The sequence below is a fragment of the Peromyscus leucopus genome, chromosome 2 (assembly GCF_004664715.2).
Source record: "Peromyscus leucopus breed LL Stock chromosome 2, UCI_PerLeu_2.1, whole genome shotgun sequence".
Classification (NCBI taxonomy): Eukaryota; Metazoa; Chordata; class Mammalia; order Rodentia; family Cricetidae; genus Peromyscus; species Peromyscus leucopus.
The window spans coordinates 110,622,240-110,642,495 of record NC_051064.1 but is presented as its reverse complement, the minus strand read 5'-3'; the positions used below and the strand labels follow the sequence as shown (position 1 = coordinate 110,642,495).

General features: G+C 55.1%; 1 protein-coding gene across 2 annotated transcripts in view; it reads right to left on the bottom strand.

Annotated features, from left to right (window-relative positions):
- Glis1 (GLIS family zinc finger 1) overlaps positions 1-20,256 on the bottom strand; it is a 195,357-nt gene that overhangs the window by 58,581 nt on the left and 116,520 nt on the right. For both annotated transcript variants that reach the window (XM_028888345.2, XM_037202785.1), the window contains exons 2-3: positions 17,772-17,940; positions 12,334-13,219 (exon numbers count right to left, since the gene is read on the bottom strand). In XM_028888345.2, the coding sequence (XP_028744178.1) occupies positions 12,334-13,219; positions 17,772-17,940 (1,055 nt within the window). The remainder of the gene's footprint in view (positions 1-12,333; positions 13,220-17,771; positions 17,941-20,256) is intronic.

Sequence of the window (20,256 nt, the reverse complement as noted above, 5' to 3'; positions counted from 1 at the left end):
GGAAGGCGAACAATGGTCTCAAGATGAGACTGTTTTGGAGAGCGGATAAAAACCCCAGCCAGAGAGGACAGGTTTATCATTTCATAGCACAGACAGGTAAACTGAGCCAGGAACAAGACGGTAGGTCAGCCAATATCACCATAAGGAACAGGCTTTAGGTCTCCCTAGGAGTGAAGTGTCTAGGGCAGTGGTTCTCAACCTTCCTAACGCTGCAACCCGTTAATACAGTTCCTCAGGCTGTGGTGACCCCCAACCATAAAATTATTTCATTGCTACTTCATAACTGTAATTTTGCTACTGTATGAATTATAATATAAATATATGATGTGCAACCCTAAAAGAAGTCAAGACCCACAGGTTGAGAATTGCTGGTCTAGGGCTTATCTGCATTCTAGGCCATGTCAACTCCTACCAATAGGAGTGGGGTTCCCTAACAGTCTGCTCCTGCACACAGCCTAGAGCCTCACTCTTCTCAGGCCTAAGTCCAAGGACACCCCCACTCCCCGCTTCCCGAGCTCCACCTCTGTGTCTCCTCCCATTTCTGTGAAATAGGCCACCCTCCTGCAGATAAGGAGGAAGGAGGAAGCCCAGGGCTTATGGTGCAAATTCTTATTTCAGCCAGACCTCTTGTGTGCGGGTTAAGTGCTGGGATCGGCCCCAAATCACCACTGGTTCTCGTGACTGTCTTTGAGGGACAGCAAAGAATACCTGGGCTCCCTCCACGCTCTCTGGGGTAGACGCAAGGGCCAGGGGCCTGACACTTCACACTGCAGAGAACCTCCAGACACCGGTATCCAGAGCAGTGTGAGGCCGGGGACTGCCCTCCAGCTCTCAGCCTGGGCTTCCTCATCCGTAAAGTGGACGTCTGTCAGGTCAAGTGGCTCACCACAGAAGCAGAGACAACACTTTTCCACCCGGTGCAGCTGGCTTCCTTCCCACTCTTCCCAGAGTGGCTGCTCTGGGTGGTGCCACCGTGTCCCCTGCTACATCCCTGGGCTACATGAGTCTTTTTGTTGCCATCTAATGCCAAATTGTGCCCTTGCCCCGTTTGTGGCCTTGGCCATAAAACTAGGCTCTGTGGCTCGGTGGCCAGCTGCAGCAGTGACTGAGTACTGGGCATCTCTACTGTGTAGGGACCTGACTGCAAATTTCTCTCTGAGCTGCAGCAGCATCATGGGAACCAGGATGCGTTTCCAAGATGGTAAAGGGGATGGTGTCTCCTTGGTGTCTGATGCTCCAGGAATTCGGAACCGGTGCTGCAGACGGAGCAAGGGAGGAACCAGGTGGGAAAGTGCTCAGCATCTACAATGTTTCAGATGCTGGGCTCCCTGGACGGTCCAATTCAGTCTCACCTGGCACTGAGGAGTCCCCTACACACACGGTGCAAACACCCCACTTATAAGACTTCTAACGGGGCCCTTCTGGACCACTCTTCATTTGGTGACATTTGTTTAGCTCACATACTCTGAGCCAGGAACTGGTGACAGCATTGAACACACAGCAAGAAACAAAATCCAAACAAGTCTAGACATCATGGAGCTTATGGCTGCATGGTAGAAGCTGACCCACAGGTCAGGGAAGGCCTCCTGGAGGAGGTGGCGTAGGAGCACGGGTTTGAATGCACACAGGTCAGATTGGAGTATGGACACTTGGGAGAGGGAACAGCCATGCAGAGAGCATGTGGTTCTAATGAGCTCGGCATGTGTGAGAAGCAGCCCGGAGGCCAGAGAGGCTGGAGGAGAACTAGGGTCAGGGTCCAGGAGGACCCCGCCTGCCTCTCCCTTTATTGTTGACTCCTTCCTCCTGCTGGCCATGCCAGAACTGGGAGGATGTAACTCTGGGCCTCTGGAGAGTTCCAGAAGATGAAGGGATGCTGGAGTCTATGTCTTCTACTTTAGAAATGAAAAATGAGACTGTGAAGGGTAGAGTTACTGGCTCCAGCCACTGAAGTCTGTCTGCAGACGTGGAGGAGGGAATGGGCTCTATTCCCTGTTCTGTGCTATCTCATGACGGATGCGTCAGGGGCAGAGGAGCGATAAGCTTCATCTAACCAAATCTCTTGTCATACACAGATATGGAGGCCCCAACAGTTAGGTAGCTCCACGTTAATGAAGAAAGGGCTGGAACCCCCAGGGAGAGCCGAGCACTTCTGTACATGCTTGTGTGGGCCTTTGTACCCACCCAGCTTCCTTGGGGCCTGACACCCATGGCCACCAGTCACCACACTGCTCCAATGCACACCACTCGGGTGAGGCATAAACCCTCTCCTCGAAGGCAGCCAGGCAGTGTCTTGGGTACCGGATTACCAGGACGAAGGGGATTCTGTTGAACACAGGTGACCATTCCCTCCTTGAACTCATCAGGTCACCTCCAGACGTCCTGGACCCTCAGATCGGCTACTGGGGTGGGGTGGTGGGCAGAAGGAACTCTAGATGAGATGCCAAATCCTGGAAGCTTCTTCCTCAGTTCTTCAGGGTTTGAGTGAGGCATCTGAGCCCTCAGCATGGGGCCCAGCACACGGCAGGCGTCCAGCAGAGGACAGCCCTGTCTAGTAGGCATGATGGGCAGGAGGCATGGGTGCTGATCAGTGGTTCTTAGCTGACCTTCAGCGAGCCAAATTCTTTCTACAGGCTTCATTCCCCAAATCTGCAAATAGCAAAGGAACAAACCCAGGCAGTGGGACCCGTGGCCTCAATGAATCCCTCCCCTCATTCTGGATGCCTGAGGGGAGATGGCTGGGAGCCGATGGGGTGGGGGTGTAGAGCATAAGAAAGTACAGGGGTCACAGAAGATTCATTTCTCCACTTAGAGCCAAACTTGAGTTCTAATCACTTAAGTTTCCTGGCAACGAAGCCTAGTCAGAAATGACACCGGAGACCACATGGGTTCCCCAAACATGAGGTTCAGCAGGTGCTGCGAAGCGTAGATGCGGGGGTCAGCTCCAGTGTAAAGGCAACTGTGGATCATGGGAAGACACAGGACAGAGAGCTGGGGAAGGAGCTGGAGAACTGAAACCTGGCCATGGCTGTAACCCTGTTGATTTCAGTGTTCCCACTGGGAAGGGAATCTACCCACGTCCTGCACGTTTCCCAAGCACCAAAGTCCTGCCAGGGAAGGTACGAATGTCACTTCCAGGTTGGGGTGCCTTCTGGACTCTCTAGAGCAAGGGCTGGTAAAGGGTTCCCACTGAAAATCATCACTCAGCTAGCCATGTTCACGTCCACAGACACCTCAGATCTCACCCAGGATGCACAGTCCCGTAGAGGCCTCTGGTCCAACTGTTCCATCCCCTGGGCAGTGGCCCCTGCTCCTTGAGGTTTCTGTCTCCAACACAGCAGGTCCATCAGGGAGACTGCCATTGGTTAAGAGGGGCAAGAGGAGGCTGACTTCCCACAGCTCAGTTCCCAGACCCTCGCAAGACCGCACAGCCTCTGATGCACTGGCTCATCCTACGACTACCCATGCAGGAGGAATGCAGGGCAAGGAGGTGGAGCTGAACCCTAATCACTCACAGGCCCTGTGGCCCCAGTCCTGGCAGTGGAAGAAGATTTATTGTGGGGGCCGATGGAAAACAAAGAGAAGTTGTGCAAACTTTACCAGGTCACGTGATGGGAAATGTCTCTCCCATTTCCCACTGGTAAATGTGCTGGGTATCATTTCTAAGGGGTACTGGGCTCTGGTGCCCAATTGCGTGCAGATGCTGAGCTGACTGAGCCCAGCCAGGGGATGCCCAGTGACGGCTGGCAGCCAAGCTCTGCCTCTGGGGCACAGTCCCAGCCAGGCTGCTCTGAAGGACCTTGGGAAGAAGGGCTCTGGGTCAGGACCATTCCTCTTCAAAGGCCTTGGTGTCTGCCTGCTGTCACCTCTTCCCTTGTGCCTACACCAATGTCAACTCTTGACCATGTCATTCTTCTGCTTAGGACCTTCCTGGGACTCTCCACCGCCCTTAGGGTAGAGTGAAAGTTGCTTACTGGATTCTGAGGACTACAGAGGCCCGACTACAATCTCCACTCTGTTCCCAGTCATCATGCGTATAGACTCCATCTAGACTTAAGGAGTCTTCTCCTTCTTCTTCTACACACCCACCAAGGGTAAAGATTCCTCTCTCTGTAATACCTTTCCTCTTGGTCTGCACCCGAGAAGTTCCTACTCAGCTCATCAGAGCCCAGCTATCGTGATACCCTGGGAAGACTTCTGTCTCTGCTGCCAGCCCATCCTGCATCCCATCCCACCCCGCCATCCCCCATTACTCTGGTTAAACCTGGCCCAGAGTGTCAGTAACACCATGCTGAAAGGTTAGGGAAGGGAAGGACACGGTACAGAGCAGCCCAGGTCTCTGCAGGGGGAGCCATGCCTTCTCTGGAGCATCTTGTGTCTGGGGCAATCCAAGGCTCCAGCTCCCACTTGGCAGGGCAGTGCCCTGATTAAGTCTGTCCTGTACCATCCCTGAGAGGCCACTGCCAGTTCTGGCCAGGCATCTGCCACACACCAGAGACAGGATCACTTAATGCTTCACTGTGGAGCTTGCCATCTCCATGACGTCCCCTTGGAAAAGGCAGTCTGGACACTTTCTCAGCGTCGCTGTTGATTTTATCTGACTCTCTCATTCCAACAAGGGAATCATTTCAATTCCGTTTACATTAAATTCAAAAGCTGTTTTTCTTTTGTTATTTTAAATTCGACTCAGAAGGTTGTGTGGTTTGGTTTTTTTTTTATCCTTAATGTTTTTCATATTCCACAGAGCAGCACTGAGCTCACAGCAGTTGGTGGGTCCCCTTGAGCCTGCTTCTCCCAGGGACTCTCACCAACGTGAGCAGCTGGGTTTGAGGGTTCCAGGAAGTACCAGGGCTCCTGTGTTCCAGGTCCTTACAGCACCAGGACACAGCACCCACTCCACATTTGCAGTCCATTTCACCCTCACAACACAGTTCCCTTCATCCAGGCTTGGTGATTTGTAAGCTCTCCGTTGACCAAAGGGCAGAGTACAGATCTGAACTGTGGTTAACATGGGCACTGGCCATTGCTCAACCCGGCTTAGCTCCTGGCTCAGGCTTTAGTGTGTGTGTGTGTGTGTGTGTGCGCACGCGCGCGCACGGAGACCAGGGGTTGAAGTCACTGTCTTTCTCCATCACACCCCACTTTATTTACCGAATCAGGGTCTCTCGCTGAACAGAGCCCGCTCATTCAGCTGGTCTAGCTAACAGTTTGCCCAGGACCATCTGTCTCCACCTCCAGAATGCTGGGATCACAGAAAGGCCGCATCCTTTTACATGGGTTCTGGACAGCTCTGAATTCAAATGTGTTGGGAGAGGCCGGAGCTGGTGGTGGCAGATGTAGGGTGCAGGTATGGAGGAGCAGGTGCAGTAGGGTGGCATGCAGAGACCTCACAAAGCCAGCCCACAGCAGAATCTTTTGTACAACAGCCTTTCCTGTTTCTTTGGGGACTCATGCCCCCAATTCCGGAGGAAAATTGTCCAAGGCAGTCAGAACCATTTGTCACTGCTGTCTGAAGCCACAGGACAGCCCTGTCACCTCCCATCACAGGTATGAAGACAGTGTAGGCTGAGGACTTTGGTCAGGCTCGTACCAGTCACGCTGACAGCAGCTTCCAGGTACAGGGTTTCCTGCCGAGAAGCTCCGAGTGCCAGCCAAGGAGGCAGATGTGACAACACTGGGATCTCACCAGGGTCAGGACTTCACAGGGACTGTTCTAGACAAGTTGGCTCAGCCCCGGGGCAGAAAGGCCCATGACCTAGCAAGTGAACTTTGCTTCTCTGCCACCAAGGCCAGGCCATAGTCTCTCCGAGGGTTAACCTTCATTGTCAACCCGGCTGGATTTAGAATCACCATGGAAACATACCTCTAGGGATGCTGATGAGGAGGGGAGGCCCACCTTGAATATGAGCATCACCATGACATGGGCTGGGGCCTTAGACTGAGTCAAGAGGTGTGGGCAAAGCGGGCACCAGCATTCACCCCTCTCTGCTTCCTGAGCCAGAGAACAGCGGCGTCCCAATCCCACCACCCAGTCTTCCCTGCCATGATGGACTGCAGAGCCTTTCAGCCTGGAACCTCCCTCCCCTCCTCAGGTCATTCTTGTCACAGCGATAGGGAAAGTCATACAGTCTCTGAGACAGCTGGCCACAGTGCCAGAGAGAAGAGCGGGCTGAGGGAAGGAGGTGGGCAGGAAGCACCGCACTGGATGGGAAGGACAAGCAGGAGGCTGCCAAGCAGACACCAAGGCCTACAGGACTAAACTGGGAGAGTGCAAACCCTGTGGGAACCCCGGGAGAGAGAGAGCCTTGGGGGGGGGGAGGCAAGCAGCACAGGACCCCTGGGACCCTCTGGGTGACAGCAGCCCTGACACCGCTCTGGCTCTGGCGTCCCCTGTCCCCTAATGAGATGGATGAGGAGCTGACGTGGCCCCAGAGAGGTGGGTGGGCACTATGGGCACTTCTGGATGCCAACTCACAAGTTGTCTCCCTACTCAGGTACCTCCCAACCCTGGAATGAGGCGAGGGACACTCAGGCCCTATTTCCACAGCAGGGCGGCTGAGCTGACAGAGCAGGGTGGCTCCTCTGGACTTCTTGCTGCAGAGTCCTCCAGGACAGAAATGATAAAGCACACTCCATTACGCAGCCTTCAAGCCCGACTAGGAACTCTGACCAGGGGCTTGCTCTCAGGTGACTTATCTGTCCTTTCAGACAGAACAGAGAACCCACCAAGTCATAGCCAAGAGGCTCTCTGGGTGACTTAGAGGCCTGTCTCCTGAGCTCAGGATAGGATTGATTCCCCTCTGTGACCCCAGAACCTGGCCAGGCAAGGGCCCCTGAAAGCTTGCAGAATACATTGCAAGTCTGGATATTTACCTGACTCCCCACCTGAGAGGTGAGTTGGAGTTGTGGCTAAGGACATGTCTGGAGTCAGGCTGAGATCTAGGTTCAATCCTACTCCTGGTGTCCCAGCCTGGGTGTGAACCTGCCCCACACTGCTGTTCCCATTGCCTTCCCACCTGCACAATGGGTACGCTGATCGCTATGTCCTAGAATACCCTTCCTATCGACACAGTGGGACAGGATCCCTTTGCCCTGGATGCTCCAAGGATGGAGTGCCCCCTCCCCCTGCCATGTGCGTGGACTTGCCTGTGTGGTTGCATGTGGAGGCCAGAGGTTGACATCAGGGTCTCTTCCTCAATCACTTCTGCTCAGAGAGGCGAGCTTGTTAGGGAGTGGGTCTCTCCTTGTCTAAGGGTCACTTTCTTAGCCTAAACTTCCAACTGATGCATTGGCTGCGCAACACCAGGCTCCTGACAACCCTCTCTGGCTCTGCCTGCCCTGTGTCCCATCTGCACATATGGGGAAGGACCGGTAGACCTGCCCACCCAGACATTTCAGGGCCCCAAGGAGTTCCTGGGATGAGGCTCGGATGGTATGGTGAGTTGGAGTGTTAGCCTCAAAATATGCTCAACCTGACAGGGCTGGGCTCAAGAGCCAGGAGCAGGGCAGATGCTCGGGGATTCTGTCTGCCAGGCCTGGGCAAATGCTGCTGAAGGAAGAGGCTGGGAAAAGGTAATGGGTGGGATGCAGCTGGGCCGGGTGGCAGAGAGGGCTGCTTGGCTGTGGGCATCCGAAGCCAGTTCCCCAGGAAATGGCATGCTGACTTGTGGCTGGCTGTATCGAGTCCCTGTGGGTACCAGGTCCCCTGTCCCCCTTGACCTCCCATGTTAACAGGATATCCGACGTCAAAAGCTGCCTCCATTCTCAGCTCCATGGGTCCCTGCCCTTGACAGCCTGTGACCCCTGGAAGCTGACCAGCCTCTCGGGGCCTTGTAGTTTGCCCAGCTTTGTTCTAAGCTGAGCCTCGCACTGTCCTGGCAAAAGAGCGAGACTCTCAGAATACAACCCGCTCTTCTTCCTCCCCTCCCCCAGCACCGGGGTTCTGGGGGGGGGTAGGCACTGCTGAGGCAAGGTGATGAGGAGTCTAAGGCAAGGCATGGATGTAGCTCTGGCCCCAGTGGGGAGCGGTGGGCCCCTCCCAGGAGCCCTCAGGGGCTGGGTTTTGCCTTCCTTGGCTCACTCTGGCTGTCGGCAATGCTCAGCGGTGCCCAGGTCACCATTCAAAGGTACCTGGACCAGACTGACAAGACAGGAGAGCTGTAGAAGACAGAAGGCTACGTCTGGCCAAGGCTGGGCAGGATGGGGAACAGATGGATTCCAACTGCTCACCCGCGCAGAAAGATGGATGCCTGTGCAGATTCTGTCTGGCTCAGAGCAGCATCCAGAAAAGATGCAACAGGGCTCCCTAGAAAACGCCGCCCCACAGGGCACCTGAAGCTGCTTTGCCCACCTCACTGTCAGTGGAGGCCGCAGGGCTCAGCAACCTCAAGACCAGGCCCCACCACTGATGGCTCCCTTTGGTTTCTCTCCCTCCACACAAAGCCCTAAGCGCCTCTGTCCTAACCCGGAAGGACCACTGCACCTGTCCCCAGAGACATCAATACAGAGCACATGCCGGAGAGGGAGGGGACGGACTATGCACTCTCCCAGAATAGTCTCTTTTAATCCTGTTAACAACAAGCCTGGAGGTCAACTACTATTGCTGCCTCATCTTATAAACGATCGTTCCACAGTTGAGAGACGACGGTAAGACACCTGCCTGAGGCGGCAGAGCTGGCACACGGCAGAGCCAAGTCGGGAGACAGGTATGGAGGATCCTGGGTGGGCCCTGCTGCTCTGCCCTCGGTCTCCATGCAGGCTAACAGTGATGCTAAAATTCTTCACCACAGCAAGGGATCCTTCTGGGCATCGCTGTTAATTCACAGAGCCCCCCGCAGGGAGGGCAGGGTTGTCCCCAGAAGCTGCCATCTCCCTCTCTGCCTCACAGCTGCGGGCTTCTGCAGCTCAGACAATGAGCATCCTGACTGTCTGGTAGAACCGACCTAGAAAAGCAGGGCACTAATCTCTCCAAAGTCCACGTCTTCGAGGCGCCGCGTCAGTATTTGGGTTGGACATGGGCTTGTTATGGTAACGCAGACGAAGCCCCGGATTTAATAAGACCGAGACGACGACACAACACGAACCACAACAGGATATTGCAGGGAGATCTAGAAGCTTCCTCGGGCTTCTTACTGAACAGGGCAGGACTGGCCAGGCAGGGCAGGACAGGGCCAGGCGAGGGCGGGGTTACCTGGAGGCCAGCAGGGCTCAGGACTAAGGGGCAGTGGTGGGGAGGTGATGGGGAGCAGGCTCCCCTCTCTCCACACCCAGGCTGCCTGGTACCCGATCAAGCAGAGGCCAAATTTAAACCAGCTGCCGGCACGGGGGTGCTGCAGTGAGATGGGGTGAGGGGGGCTGACCTCATGAAAGCTGTGGAAATGCTGCTGGGAAGATAATAAAAGGATTAACTGCTATTTTAGGGGGCCACTTACTCCTCAATCAAAACGTCTCATCTATTTCCTGTCCTCCAGAGGCCTCAGGTCCAAGATTCCTTTGTCTATTACAGACAGAGTAGCACAGGCCTGTCATGAGAAATTAATAATTTCACAGGGACGGGAGCTGTTGTTCACCTGGGTGTGGGCTGGGGTCTGCCCGTTTCCCTGGTTACCGACTCCACCAGCGTAAGGGTGCCCTCACCCGCCACGGGCAGGAGCAGCCTGGGGTGGGGCTCCACGGAGGTTCCCACTGCAGATGGCCGCACCCGGCAGGGCCCCAGAGAAGCATGTGAATTAACAAGGGCCCCGCAATCGACAGGGATGTGGGTTCAATCCCACTCCGGCGGCTACTAGTGTTACCATTTTGAACAACTTATTTACCACATCATCGCTACTATGCTGATTCTCAGCCTCTGTCATCTTGCTGCTTCTATTATTTTCTCGGACTAACGGTGTGACCTGGAGCCAACTGTGCAATCTCTCTGAGCCTCAGTTTTCTCCTCTGTAAAATGGGCATGAACACAGCTCTCTCTATTCACAGAGCTATGGTGAGGATCACACGGAGTTGCCACTTAGAACACACCTATGGGGTTGGCGTTCAGCAGCTGCTTGCCTAAACTGCCGCCATTAAGCGTCTAACATGGAGGGGGTAAAGCCAAGAGTATAGGAGGCTGGACAGACCTATCTGACCTTCGACCCTTGTTTTTCCCTATGTGAAAGCCCTGGGTTTCATAGTCCCCCGATAAAGACTAAATTGCATTCCCCAGTAGGCATCAACACCACCCCCAGGAAGCCCTCTGGGTTCCTCTCCCTGGGCCTCTTCAAACTCCATCTTGGACTGTCACAGCCTGGTCCCTGATGGCCTGAGGACACATCCCTGAATGTGAGCTCCTTCAGACTGTGACAGAACCAAGTCTAGGTCCCCAGTGTCCTGTAGAGGCTGGAATCAGGTGGGAACCGTGACCAGGAGAGATCCTGAGGCTGCTTTGAGCAACCAGGGCCTCCACTGCAGCTCAAGGGAAGGCCTAGGTCATAGGGCACTCCTGGATGCTGGCATTCTGCATAGAAGGCCCCGGTATGAGAAGGATGCTGGCCGCCTCAGGTTACTTCCTAGGTCTACAGAGACACCATGGGTTCCCAACCGGAGGAAGCTGTGACTGACCACTGTGACTCAGCGTTAAAGAGAGGCTGTCACCAGCAGCCCTGGCCTACGGACTTGTTGATCCCCTCCATCATGGAGAGGCACATCTCTCATTGAGCCATGCGTCTTAAGACCCCACACGGGTGTGGCATCTTCAGAGACTAGCTCAGTCATCTGCCTCCTGCCTTCACACTCTCTGCCCCAAGACTTCCAAGTTCTCCACCAGCTCAGTGCCCCTCCCCCACCTCTGTGCCACACAATGGCTCCCAGGCCCAGCCTCTACCTCCCCCCTCCTCAAGGCTGCCCAGCTGCAGCCTATCTATGAACTGACAGACTCCTTAACCTTCAAGACTGGAGCGCACACCCAGTCTACGTCCAGTGCACGGTGTCACAAGCAGAGGAGCCCTGGGGACAAGTGTGGTCCCAAGAGACTGACTTTACACCACAGTTACCCGTGCTTCCTACCTGACACCCCACGAATGTCACCCTGTGCTCTGAGCAGGGACCGAAGGTGAGGGCATCAGTGCTCAGCAGAAGAAACTACAGGCTGGAAACACTACACCGGGCAGCTAGGAAGGGGGGACAGGCGTGGTCTCGGGGTCCGTGCTGCTAGTGTTGCGCGGCACCCTTGAGTCCCGGCCCTTCACCCTAGGCTGTCCTAGCCTCCTCATAGGACTTTCCACTACAGCCAGCACAGGACATGGATGTGACCTGCCAGAAGGGCCAGAGGCCAGGGGGCCTGCTTCCAACTCACGTGTTCCTGCATGGATGCTCATGCACACGCATTTGGTGGTATTTTATTTGTACTAAAATGTGAATTGTATGTTAATAAATAAAGTTGCCTGGGGGTCAGAGCTAATAGCAAGCCTTAGCGAGAAGCTGGGCGGCAGCGGCGCACGCCTTTAATCCCAGCTCTTGGGAGGCAGAGCCAGGCGGATCTCTGTGTGTTCAAGGATACAGCCAGCATTGGAGACACACGCCTTTCATCTCAATACCAACCACAGAAGACCTGGAGGTCTGCACAGACAGGCAGTGACTAGGAGGTCATGTGGTTGGGTTTACAACCAATGAGAAGGCAGAACAGAAACTATAAAAAGACAGACACACAGGAAGTGGGTCTCTTTTGGAGAGGTAGGACAACAGCGACAGTGAAGGGTAAGGTTTTTAGCTCTTAGCTATTGCTCTGACCTCTTGGCTTTCATCTCTGTGTTGGCCCTGTGTTTCTTATTGAATAAGACGGCTGGTTACATCTACACACGCATGCTTCTCTCTCCCCAGACCTTTGTCTCAACCCCAGCCAGAGCACTGTTGGTGCTGCGCAGGGTCTTACGCTGGCCCTTGGAGCAGCCTCAGCTCCAGGCCTGCCCTAGGGATCCAGTACCTCTCTACAGGAGCTAGGCCCGTGAAGTGCACTGGGTAAAAGCCAGTGCTGGAGGAGGGCACGCTCTCCACTTGACTCGCCATCTGCCGCCCCCCGGGTGACATGGAAAAGACAAGTCTGGCCAGGCTTGCTGTGTGGCGTCCTAAATGACATCAAATACCTCTCTAAGGCTTCAGTGTTGGGGACAGGACACCCGGCAAGGGCAAGCCAGTCCTGCGCAGGCGCCCAGGGACGGGAACCCAGATGGTCTTATTCACTGGCCACGCCCACAGCCCTGGCCTTGGTGGGAGCCCGGTCTCATTCCTAAGGGGCTCTTTCTAGGACAGAGGGTGGCGCAGCCCTGTGCGGGCACTGCGAGGGCCGGGCAGCCCCGGACTCACCATACACTTGTTGGGCTTCTCGCCCGAGTGGACCCTCATGTGGATGAGCAGCTTGTAGCGGGCATTGAAGGGCTTGTAGCGGCGCACGCAGCCGGCCCAGAAGCAGGTGAAGTCCTCGCCCTTGCGCTGGTCGATGTGGCTCTTCTCGATGTGCCGCACCAGCTCCTCCTGCTGCTCATAGGCCGCGCAACAGTCCACCCAGCGGCATGCCTGCCGCCCGGCCACCATCCTGCCCGCCAGGCCCAGCCCCAGGCCTCCGAGGCTGGGGCCGGCCGGCAACTGAGGCAGGGGGTAGGGGGGTGGCAAGCCCTGCTGGTGGGGAGCAAACAGCTCCGAGAACTCGTCCAGGGGCTCCTGCTTCAGGAAGCCTGACTTCCGGCACGCTTCGAGCTGCAAGCTGCCCTCGTGGCTGTCACTGGATGAAGGCTCAGGCTGGGATCGCTTGGGAGGGCCCCCGAGATCTCCCGGCAAAGGTGGGCTCCGGAGTCCGTTTACACAGCTGACTAGAGCTGTCTGGGAAGAGTGGACGACAGGATTGATGTCGGAGGAGGCACAGGGTGAGGAGGCGGCTGAAGAGGTGGAGGGCAGCCCCAGGAGGCAGCAGCGTTTCAGGCTGCCCTCGGGGAGGTGGGCCTCAGGCTGGGGACCCAGGCCTGAGACAGGTTCACTGCCCAGAAGGTAGCAGGAAGGTGCAGGGTTAGGGAGGCCTCGGCCTGGGAAGTCCAGCTCTGACTGCAGGCTTGTGGAAGACGGGGCCCGGCAGTGGGTGGGCAGGGGCGTGTGGGCGCTGGCCATGGCCTGGTAGTCAGGTAGGGCTTCCTGCTTGATGTGTTGAGCTGCTGGGAGGCTGCCGCCATTCACATAGGTAGCCTGAGGTCTGGGCGACCTGGAAGACAGTGGTCAGAGTGATTATGGAAGGTAGGCACTCTCCAGTGGTGAGGGTCGGGCAGGGCTGGGGGGAAGCAGAAGACAGAGACCTGGAGGGGTCCAAGGAAGAAGTGGAGGTTAAGAGGCAGAGTGGGAAAGACCAGAACTGGCTGTGCCAAGGGCAGGGAAGAGGCAGGAAGCAGAGAAGCAAGAGGAGGAAGAGGCAGCCTACAGAGAGATGGACGAGGCAGAAGAGGCAAGGAGGCTAACCCAGGATGAACGAGCACACCAGGAAAGATACAACCCCTGGCCAGAACCTGGCCCATTCACCACTTCTGATACCATCTTGCTTGCCTCCCAGCTTCCCTGGGGTCAGCCCTGACCCTCCCCCGTGACCTTCAAGTGAGTACTGTGAGCAAAAGGCTATGGTGAGCATTTTGAGGCGTCTTCGGGTCCAGCAGGGTTTAAATTCCACGTACATGCCCTTTAAAATTTCAGTTTTTGCAATCTCCTTCATTTAACGACATCTAGCCGTACCTAGCTTGTCTACCTGGTCCCACACAGTCAGTGTGACGGGGAGGGAGCCTGAGGCACAGTCAGAGGGAAGGGACAAGAGTCTTAGCAGCGTGGCCCAGAATTGTGAGCTCAGATGTGAGTCTGGGAAGCTATAGTTCTGGGGAGAAACATGGGAGATGGGAGACCAGGTCTGAGGTTGGGGTCGGCTCCATTCTAGATGGCAAACTCGGGCAAACTGCTCCACTCTGGGCAAGTTTTGGGCCTCTATCCTCAGCAAGAACTTGATAATCCTGTTCTTGGTCATGATAATGGCAGGACGTGGGCTAGCCACAGAGGCCGTCTTTACCACGTGCGGGGTCCAGTTTCCCCAGTGGAAGAGAGCCCTTCATCCCTCCTTTATAGGAGGCCACGCTTAGGGAGGCAAGGGAATTTCTGCATGGACCTGTCCACCGTTGGGGTGGTGACAAGGTAAGACACAGGCAGAAATATCAGGGCGAGACTGTTACCAGAAGATGGGAGAGACCTGGAGGGTGATACTGGCAGAGGCATCTTACCACTTGCTACAGGAACTGAGGTCTGGCCATATGCTCAGAGCCTGACTAGCAAGGCTTGTCTGACTCTGCTTCCTCCTCTGTGAGACAAGAACCACACCACTATATGTAAACAAGAGGCGGATGGCCAGGTTTAAAGGTCAGCTGTCAGGGAAGGAGAGGGTCTGCAAGACCACTGTCCATGGCTCCTCCCAGCCAGAGCTGAGCCCCCTGCCCCTCTGGTTCCAAGAGCTCTAGACAATGAGTGGAGGGAACGGGAGTGAGGGGGAGAGACGGTCAGAGCCCGGGGCGCTCAGAGCTTGGCCTCTCACCTTGGATCACTGCAGGGTCAGTGGAGGGAACAGGGCCCGAGCCATCATGCAGTAGCAAGCCAGGGCCAGGCCTGGACCAGGAGCCCAGTTTCCGTCTCCTGTGCAGAACTGACTGCAAGCTCTCCTTGAATGGAGACCTGGGGGAAACGTCTGCCTCTTAGACACCAAGCAACTGTCCATGGAGCTCTTTTTCTTCTGAGCATGTCTGCTGAGGGGCAAAGGCACGTCCAATCCCCAGGGGTGGGGACACTGGGCCTGCCACAGCCAGCACCAAGTGCTACTGAAGGAGTGAATGTGAACGGAGGCACTTTGTAAAATTTAGGGAAACGAAACCATGGCTGCTGCTTTGGAGGGGCACAGTGCTGGCAAAGGCAGGCCGGCAGATGGCAGCGGGAGGATCCGGGTCAGTGAGTGCCATCAGCCAACGGCTGCAGCACCTGGCTGAGTTGGAACATCACTGACAGCCATCAGAATGGCCTCTGTGGGACCAGTGGGAGGCTCCAGCCTGAGGTCTCATGGGTGTGGCAGGGTCTGGCTTTCTCTCCCTGTCTCTGTGTGGCCTGACAGGTGGTTCTGGTCACTCTGGGGTGAGCTCTGTAACTCCCTCTAGACTTTGTGAGCCCAGGGCCCTGAGTGCACAGTGACTAAGAGGCGGACGCACCAGGCACCCCACCCCCGCCCCCGTGAGCTGACTCCTTCTCCCTTAACAGTGGAATGATGGGTACTAAGTTCTGCCTGGTACAGGAGCAAACCTTTAAAGGACATGTGCCACCTGTTTCATACAGGCTCGTACCTGCAAAGCCAAAGGTGACGGAGCAAGAGCAGACACCCGGGGCTTTGTGAGCCAGAATCCCAGTACCCTCACAATGCCATGACTGCGAAGCCAGCACCCTACCTGTCAAATGACCTCGTGAGAACCACGCCATCTCTTTAGGGCATCAACATTCTAAGTCGAGGGTGTAAACCTCCTTTTGACAACCGTCTTGGACACTTTGCAAAGCTGTTCAATTTGAGTCATCAGCTTTGGCAATCGAGGTGTGAGGGGTAAAGGCCCTCACACCTAGGCGGCTCATGCTTCTGTGCCCTCAGAGCCTGCAGCCTGGGCTGAGGCTTCTTCACTCAGTGCCGTGTGGTGCCGAGGACACAGGTGACTTGAAGTCCAGGCTCTGTCTTTGGGAAGCTGCCCCCTGAGAGAGCATGAACACTCTGATGAGAAATATTAGAGTTCCAGCAAAAAGAAGAGAGCCGGGGGAGGGGCTGAGAAAGGCCAAGGCCTCAGGTTGTAAACATGTGGGCCCGCTCAGCACAGAGCCGGAAGGTCGCAGAGGCAGCAGAGGGGCAGGAAGCTGGGGCCTGATGCCGAGGCCTTCTGGTTCTACGAGAGGCCTCTTTACTGCGTGCTTCTCTGTTCTTTACAGATCAAGAAAAGGGCTCTTAGAAGCCAGATATCTGTCCTAAGGTTCCCCGGGGTGGCTAGTAGGACAGGATCTTACCCGAACATTATACGGACCGTAGCGGGGGTGGGGAGGACACCCGTTTTTAGCACAGAAATGACACAATTGGGACACTGCTCATGTTACTTAAACCTCTGAGCTGCCTCCAGATGGATGTAACTGGGCCAGTGACATAAATCACACATCCCCCTGCCTCAGTTTCTCTTATGCCATTTGTGGGCTAAGGAGGTCAGTATCTACCCGGTGACTTGTAGTAAGTACTTCATGGCTGCCACTCGACAGCCGGGGACCCGGGCCCAGGACTGTGGGACCCAGTGAGATGGTCTTCACATGCGGCAGTCATTATCATTAACATCGGGAACTAGGCTGCAGGCAAGGTGACCAGCAGGTGGCCGCTGAAGGAACCCAGGTGGAAGAGCAAGGGTTAGGGGCAGAGAAGGGCAGCAGAGTGCATAGGAAGGCCACCCTAGAGGGGCAGTAGAATCGGGCATGGTCTAGAATGGGGGCCATGTTCTTTTAGAAAATGAGGGGTCTAAATGTGTCGGCTCAAATCCAGCCCATCCAGAGGATTCTGGATACAGACTCTCCTGTGCTTTGTACTGTCAAGATGGTATTTAAAAGGACAAATGGTGTTTCTGATTTTTTTTTTTTTTTTTAGCAAAACTAAAGCAAACAAAAACAAAGTGCAATCACACCTTGGTTTGGCACAGCCCAACACAGAATTAACCCCCCCCCCCCAAACAGGGTCCTGCCACAGCCTCGGTGATTAATCCAGGCAACAGACACGTGACTAAAGAGTGGGCAACTTGAAGCCTAAAAGATAGTTATTCCTCTTACAGACTGAACGGCCCTCTCCCAGTTCATATGCTGGAAGTCTAACCTTCAGAGTACTTGCATTTGGAGACAGGGCCTTGAGCACGAGATTAAACTAAATGGGGTCATGAAGGTCCTTACGACAGCATGCCTGCTTCCCTTATAAGACAGGAGCAGAGACCACAGAGATAAAGCGATGGCCGTGACAGCCAAGGAGACAGGTCAGGAGAAACCAAACCTGTCAACCCTTGATCTGGGGCTTCCGACCCCCCAGAACTGTGAGAAGTAAACGCCTTTTATTTAAGCCACCCAGTCTATGACATTTATTATGACAGCCTGACCAAATGAATACAACTCTTTCAAAACAGAAGTCTCACTGATATCAAAGGCCACCGGGAATGGAAATTCTCAGTGTCCTCTTATCTAGTAATGGTTCCTACTGTTCAGCACTCCTGGAATGGAGATCCTTGCCCCTACCCCCAAGGACTCCGCACTGGCCAAGCACTTAGCACAGGGCAGGAACTATGTGCTGGAGCGGTGGAGGACAGACTATATGAGGGCCAGTATCCAGAGCCTCTTGCCGGTGAAGCAGGCTCGGGGAAGGTGTCCCCAGGGATCAGTAGTGTGCTCCCATGACATTCAAGCGGAGAGGGTAGGGTCCTAGCAGAGGTTTCACTGTGAACTGTGAATTCTGGCTGGAAGTTCCTAATGTTCTAAGAGGAGACACCTCAGCTGTGAGACAGGGACACGCACCTCATTTAAACCATCTTTGTGTCCCTTAGGGTCCCCTGGCAAAACAAGGAGGGCCTATACGAGGCACCTCTGTGTCAATAGACTCAGACACAACCCTGGCCCTCTTGTGCCTCAGTTTCTCTGTGTCCCATTAGCTGGGCAGACTAGGTGAGGTGGACAGGATGGGCACGTACCTGTTAGGGTGGGGGAAATGAAGCAGCCTCTCGCAGACAGGGGGATGACCCCGGGGCGGTGGAGTCCCTGCAGGGAGAAACAGACCCTGGTGGCAGGAAGGGCTGGGACCCTCGGCCAGGTCCAGGTCCAGCAGGCTCTTCTCCGAGCAGTGTCCATAGCTCCCGTTCACTAGGCAGAAACAACAGGAAAGAGGAGACAGGTGAATGGACAGCTACCAGGGAGCTGGGGACGAGGACAGAGCCCTGAGGCCACCTGAACACCATGCTGCAGTTGAAGCTTGGGACTCATTGATTCCCAGAATCACTCGGCAGAATCTGTGATGTGAGTCTTCAGCTCTCAGGTGTGCACGCTACGCTCCACTGCTTGAGTGGCTGTCAGCAAATGGGATTCTGTGAATCAGACACTGTTCCAGGAGCAAGAAACACCGGTGAGCCAAACCAATGGAGCCTCGATGTCCGCAGACTGTTACCTCCAACCCCCTCAGAGAGGGAACTCAGACCCTGGGCAGGGGCTCGGGTTCTGATGTGCCAGACTTGGGGGGTGTGATCTCGGGTCTGCCTCAGTGGTTGGATTGGCGATGCTGCACCAGTGGACCCAGGAACTGGAGACGTTTTGGGCGCACGGGTCAAGAAGGAGGTGTCTGTCCACCTTTATCTGGAGCCACTTGGTACCAAAGCTCCCTCTATAATGCTTCTGAAATCACATCATGCCACAGGCAGTATGGTTATTCATCTCTGTGTCCTGTGGTTCTCTGATGGCCCAACTATCCTATACTCTACACTCCAGTCTACTTATAGGTTCTGTGAACGCTTCAGTTAAAGCATGGAATGGCCCGAAGGTCCCCATAAAGTGAACAAAGATGTCAGACATGTTTGCTATAAGCTTCTCCCATTGTCCCTCATCCACAGTTGTTCATCTATGGGCAATGGCGGTTAATCTGGAAATTATCCTTTAGGCTTTATGCCCTGTCGCTTCTGGGGTAAATGCTTTGGGCCCAAGGGTCATGGCACAGGTCTCTTCACTTCCCAGAACCCAGAACTCAGGCGCCTTCCAGTGTGTGTCTGACCCCTGCTCCTCTGGGTATGCACATAGTGCTGGCACCTACAGAAGCCCCAGGAATGGAGGGTGCGCTTTGGTTATGCAGCACTTTGAAACATTAAAATGCTCTAGAGATGTGGGAAATATTACTAACAGCCCAAGTACTCTAGGGACTGTCAACCCTGAGCAGGAGAACAGGAAATCCCTGAGCTAAGGACAAGGACAGCAATGAGGCCATATATGATGCACCACTGCCTGCCAGGGCGATACGAGTATTCTTATTTCTAGTTCATGCAAATTACAATAATCACTCAAGAACACCCAGCTAGAAATCTGTGCCGGGCTCTTGTCCTGAGTCTGCCAGATCCCAACCCCACGCTTCTGTGTGATAAGAAGTGGCCTTTTAAGACGGCATCCCCAGTCCTAGCTGAGCTGAGCCCATGTCGCCAATGACAGGCAGTACTAACTCTCCCCAGCTCCGAACAGCACTTCACAGTGTACAGATGAGAAGGCCCCGGGATGGGTGAGGGCTCCAAATAACATCTGCTTCAAGCCATGTCCCTGGCGGCACGGCACTGGCCTGTCCTGCTGTGCGGACCGCTTGCTCTGCTGGATTCGGCGGCTGCCCAGCCAGCCCTTCCTAGGGTTATGCTTTAATAACTTGGTTGTTTTTTAATTAAAAAGAAATCCCTGGTAACAAATGTGAATGGCCTGAGTTAATGAGAGCAGGCTGCAGTTCATTTAAACGCCGGCTCTGCTTGGCCGTCCTCGCCTTCTCCAGATCGTTTCTGCATGCAGTTTTATTGTCCCACCGAGGCAAACCCTGGGACTGGCCTCCAAAAAGCTGTGGATAATTTTATGACCATTAATGGCATTTGGAGCAGAGCGCATCACAGGAGGGCTGTTCTGCCAGCATCTCTCCCCTTCCGGGACCTTCCAAGCCCTCTGGGTCATGCACCTCCTCCTGCAAGCACAAGGCGGAGTCTAGAGAAGGAAGGTGGACCTGAGGAGCAGTGGTGACGCCCTGGGAACAGTGGTGACAGGCCTTGCATTTACTCAGCCCTTCCTCAAGCCTCCTCGTACCCATCTGAGGACAGCCTCGGGGCGGCCGTTCTTTTTCCAGCTGGGCTGAAGAGATGGGGGCCTCTCATCTGGCTCAGGGACACAATCCAAGCTCAGACCTCTGGGACTTGGAGACCCAAGTGTTGTCTCACCCCATCCCGTCCTCCCCGCCCGTCCTCCCTCCAACAAGTGTTCCCAAACAGGACTCCAGGAAAGCAGACAGAGTAGGGTTAATTGGTTTGCCAAGGTCACCCAGGACAGGCAGGCTAAGCTGATTGGAGCCATCAGCAACCAAGAGTAGATCAATGGCTGGACCTTTCAGCTGCTCCCCGGCTGCAGGCAGGAAGAGCTCTCCATTGATGTTGGGAAGGAGGGGAGAGGCGC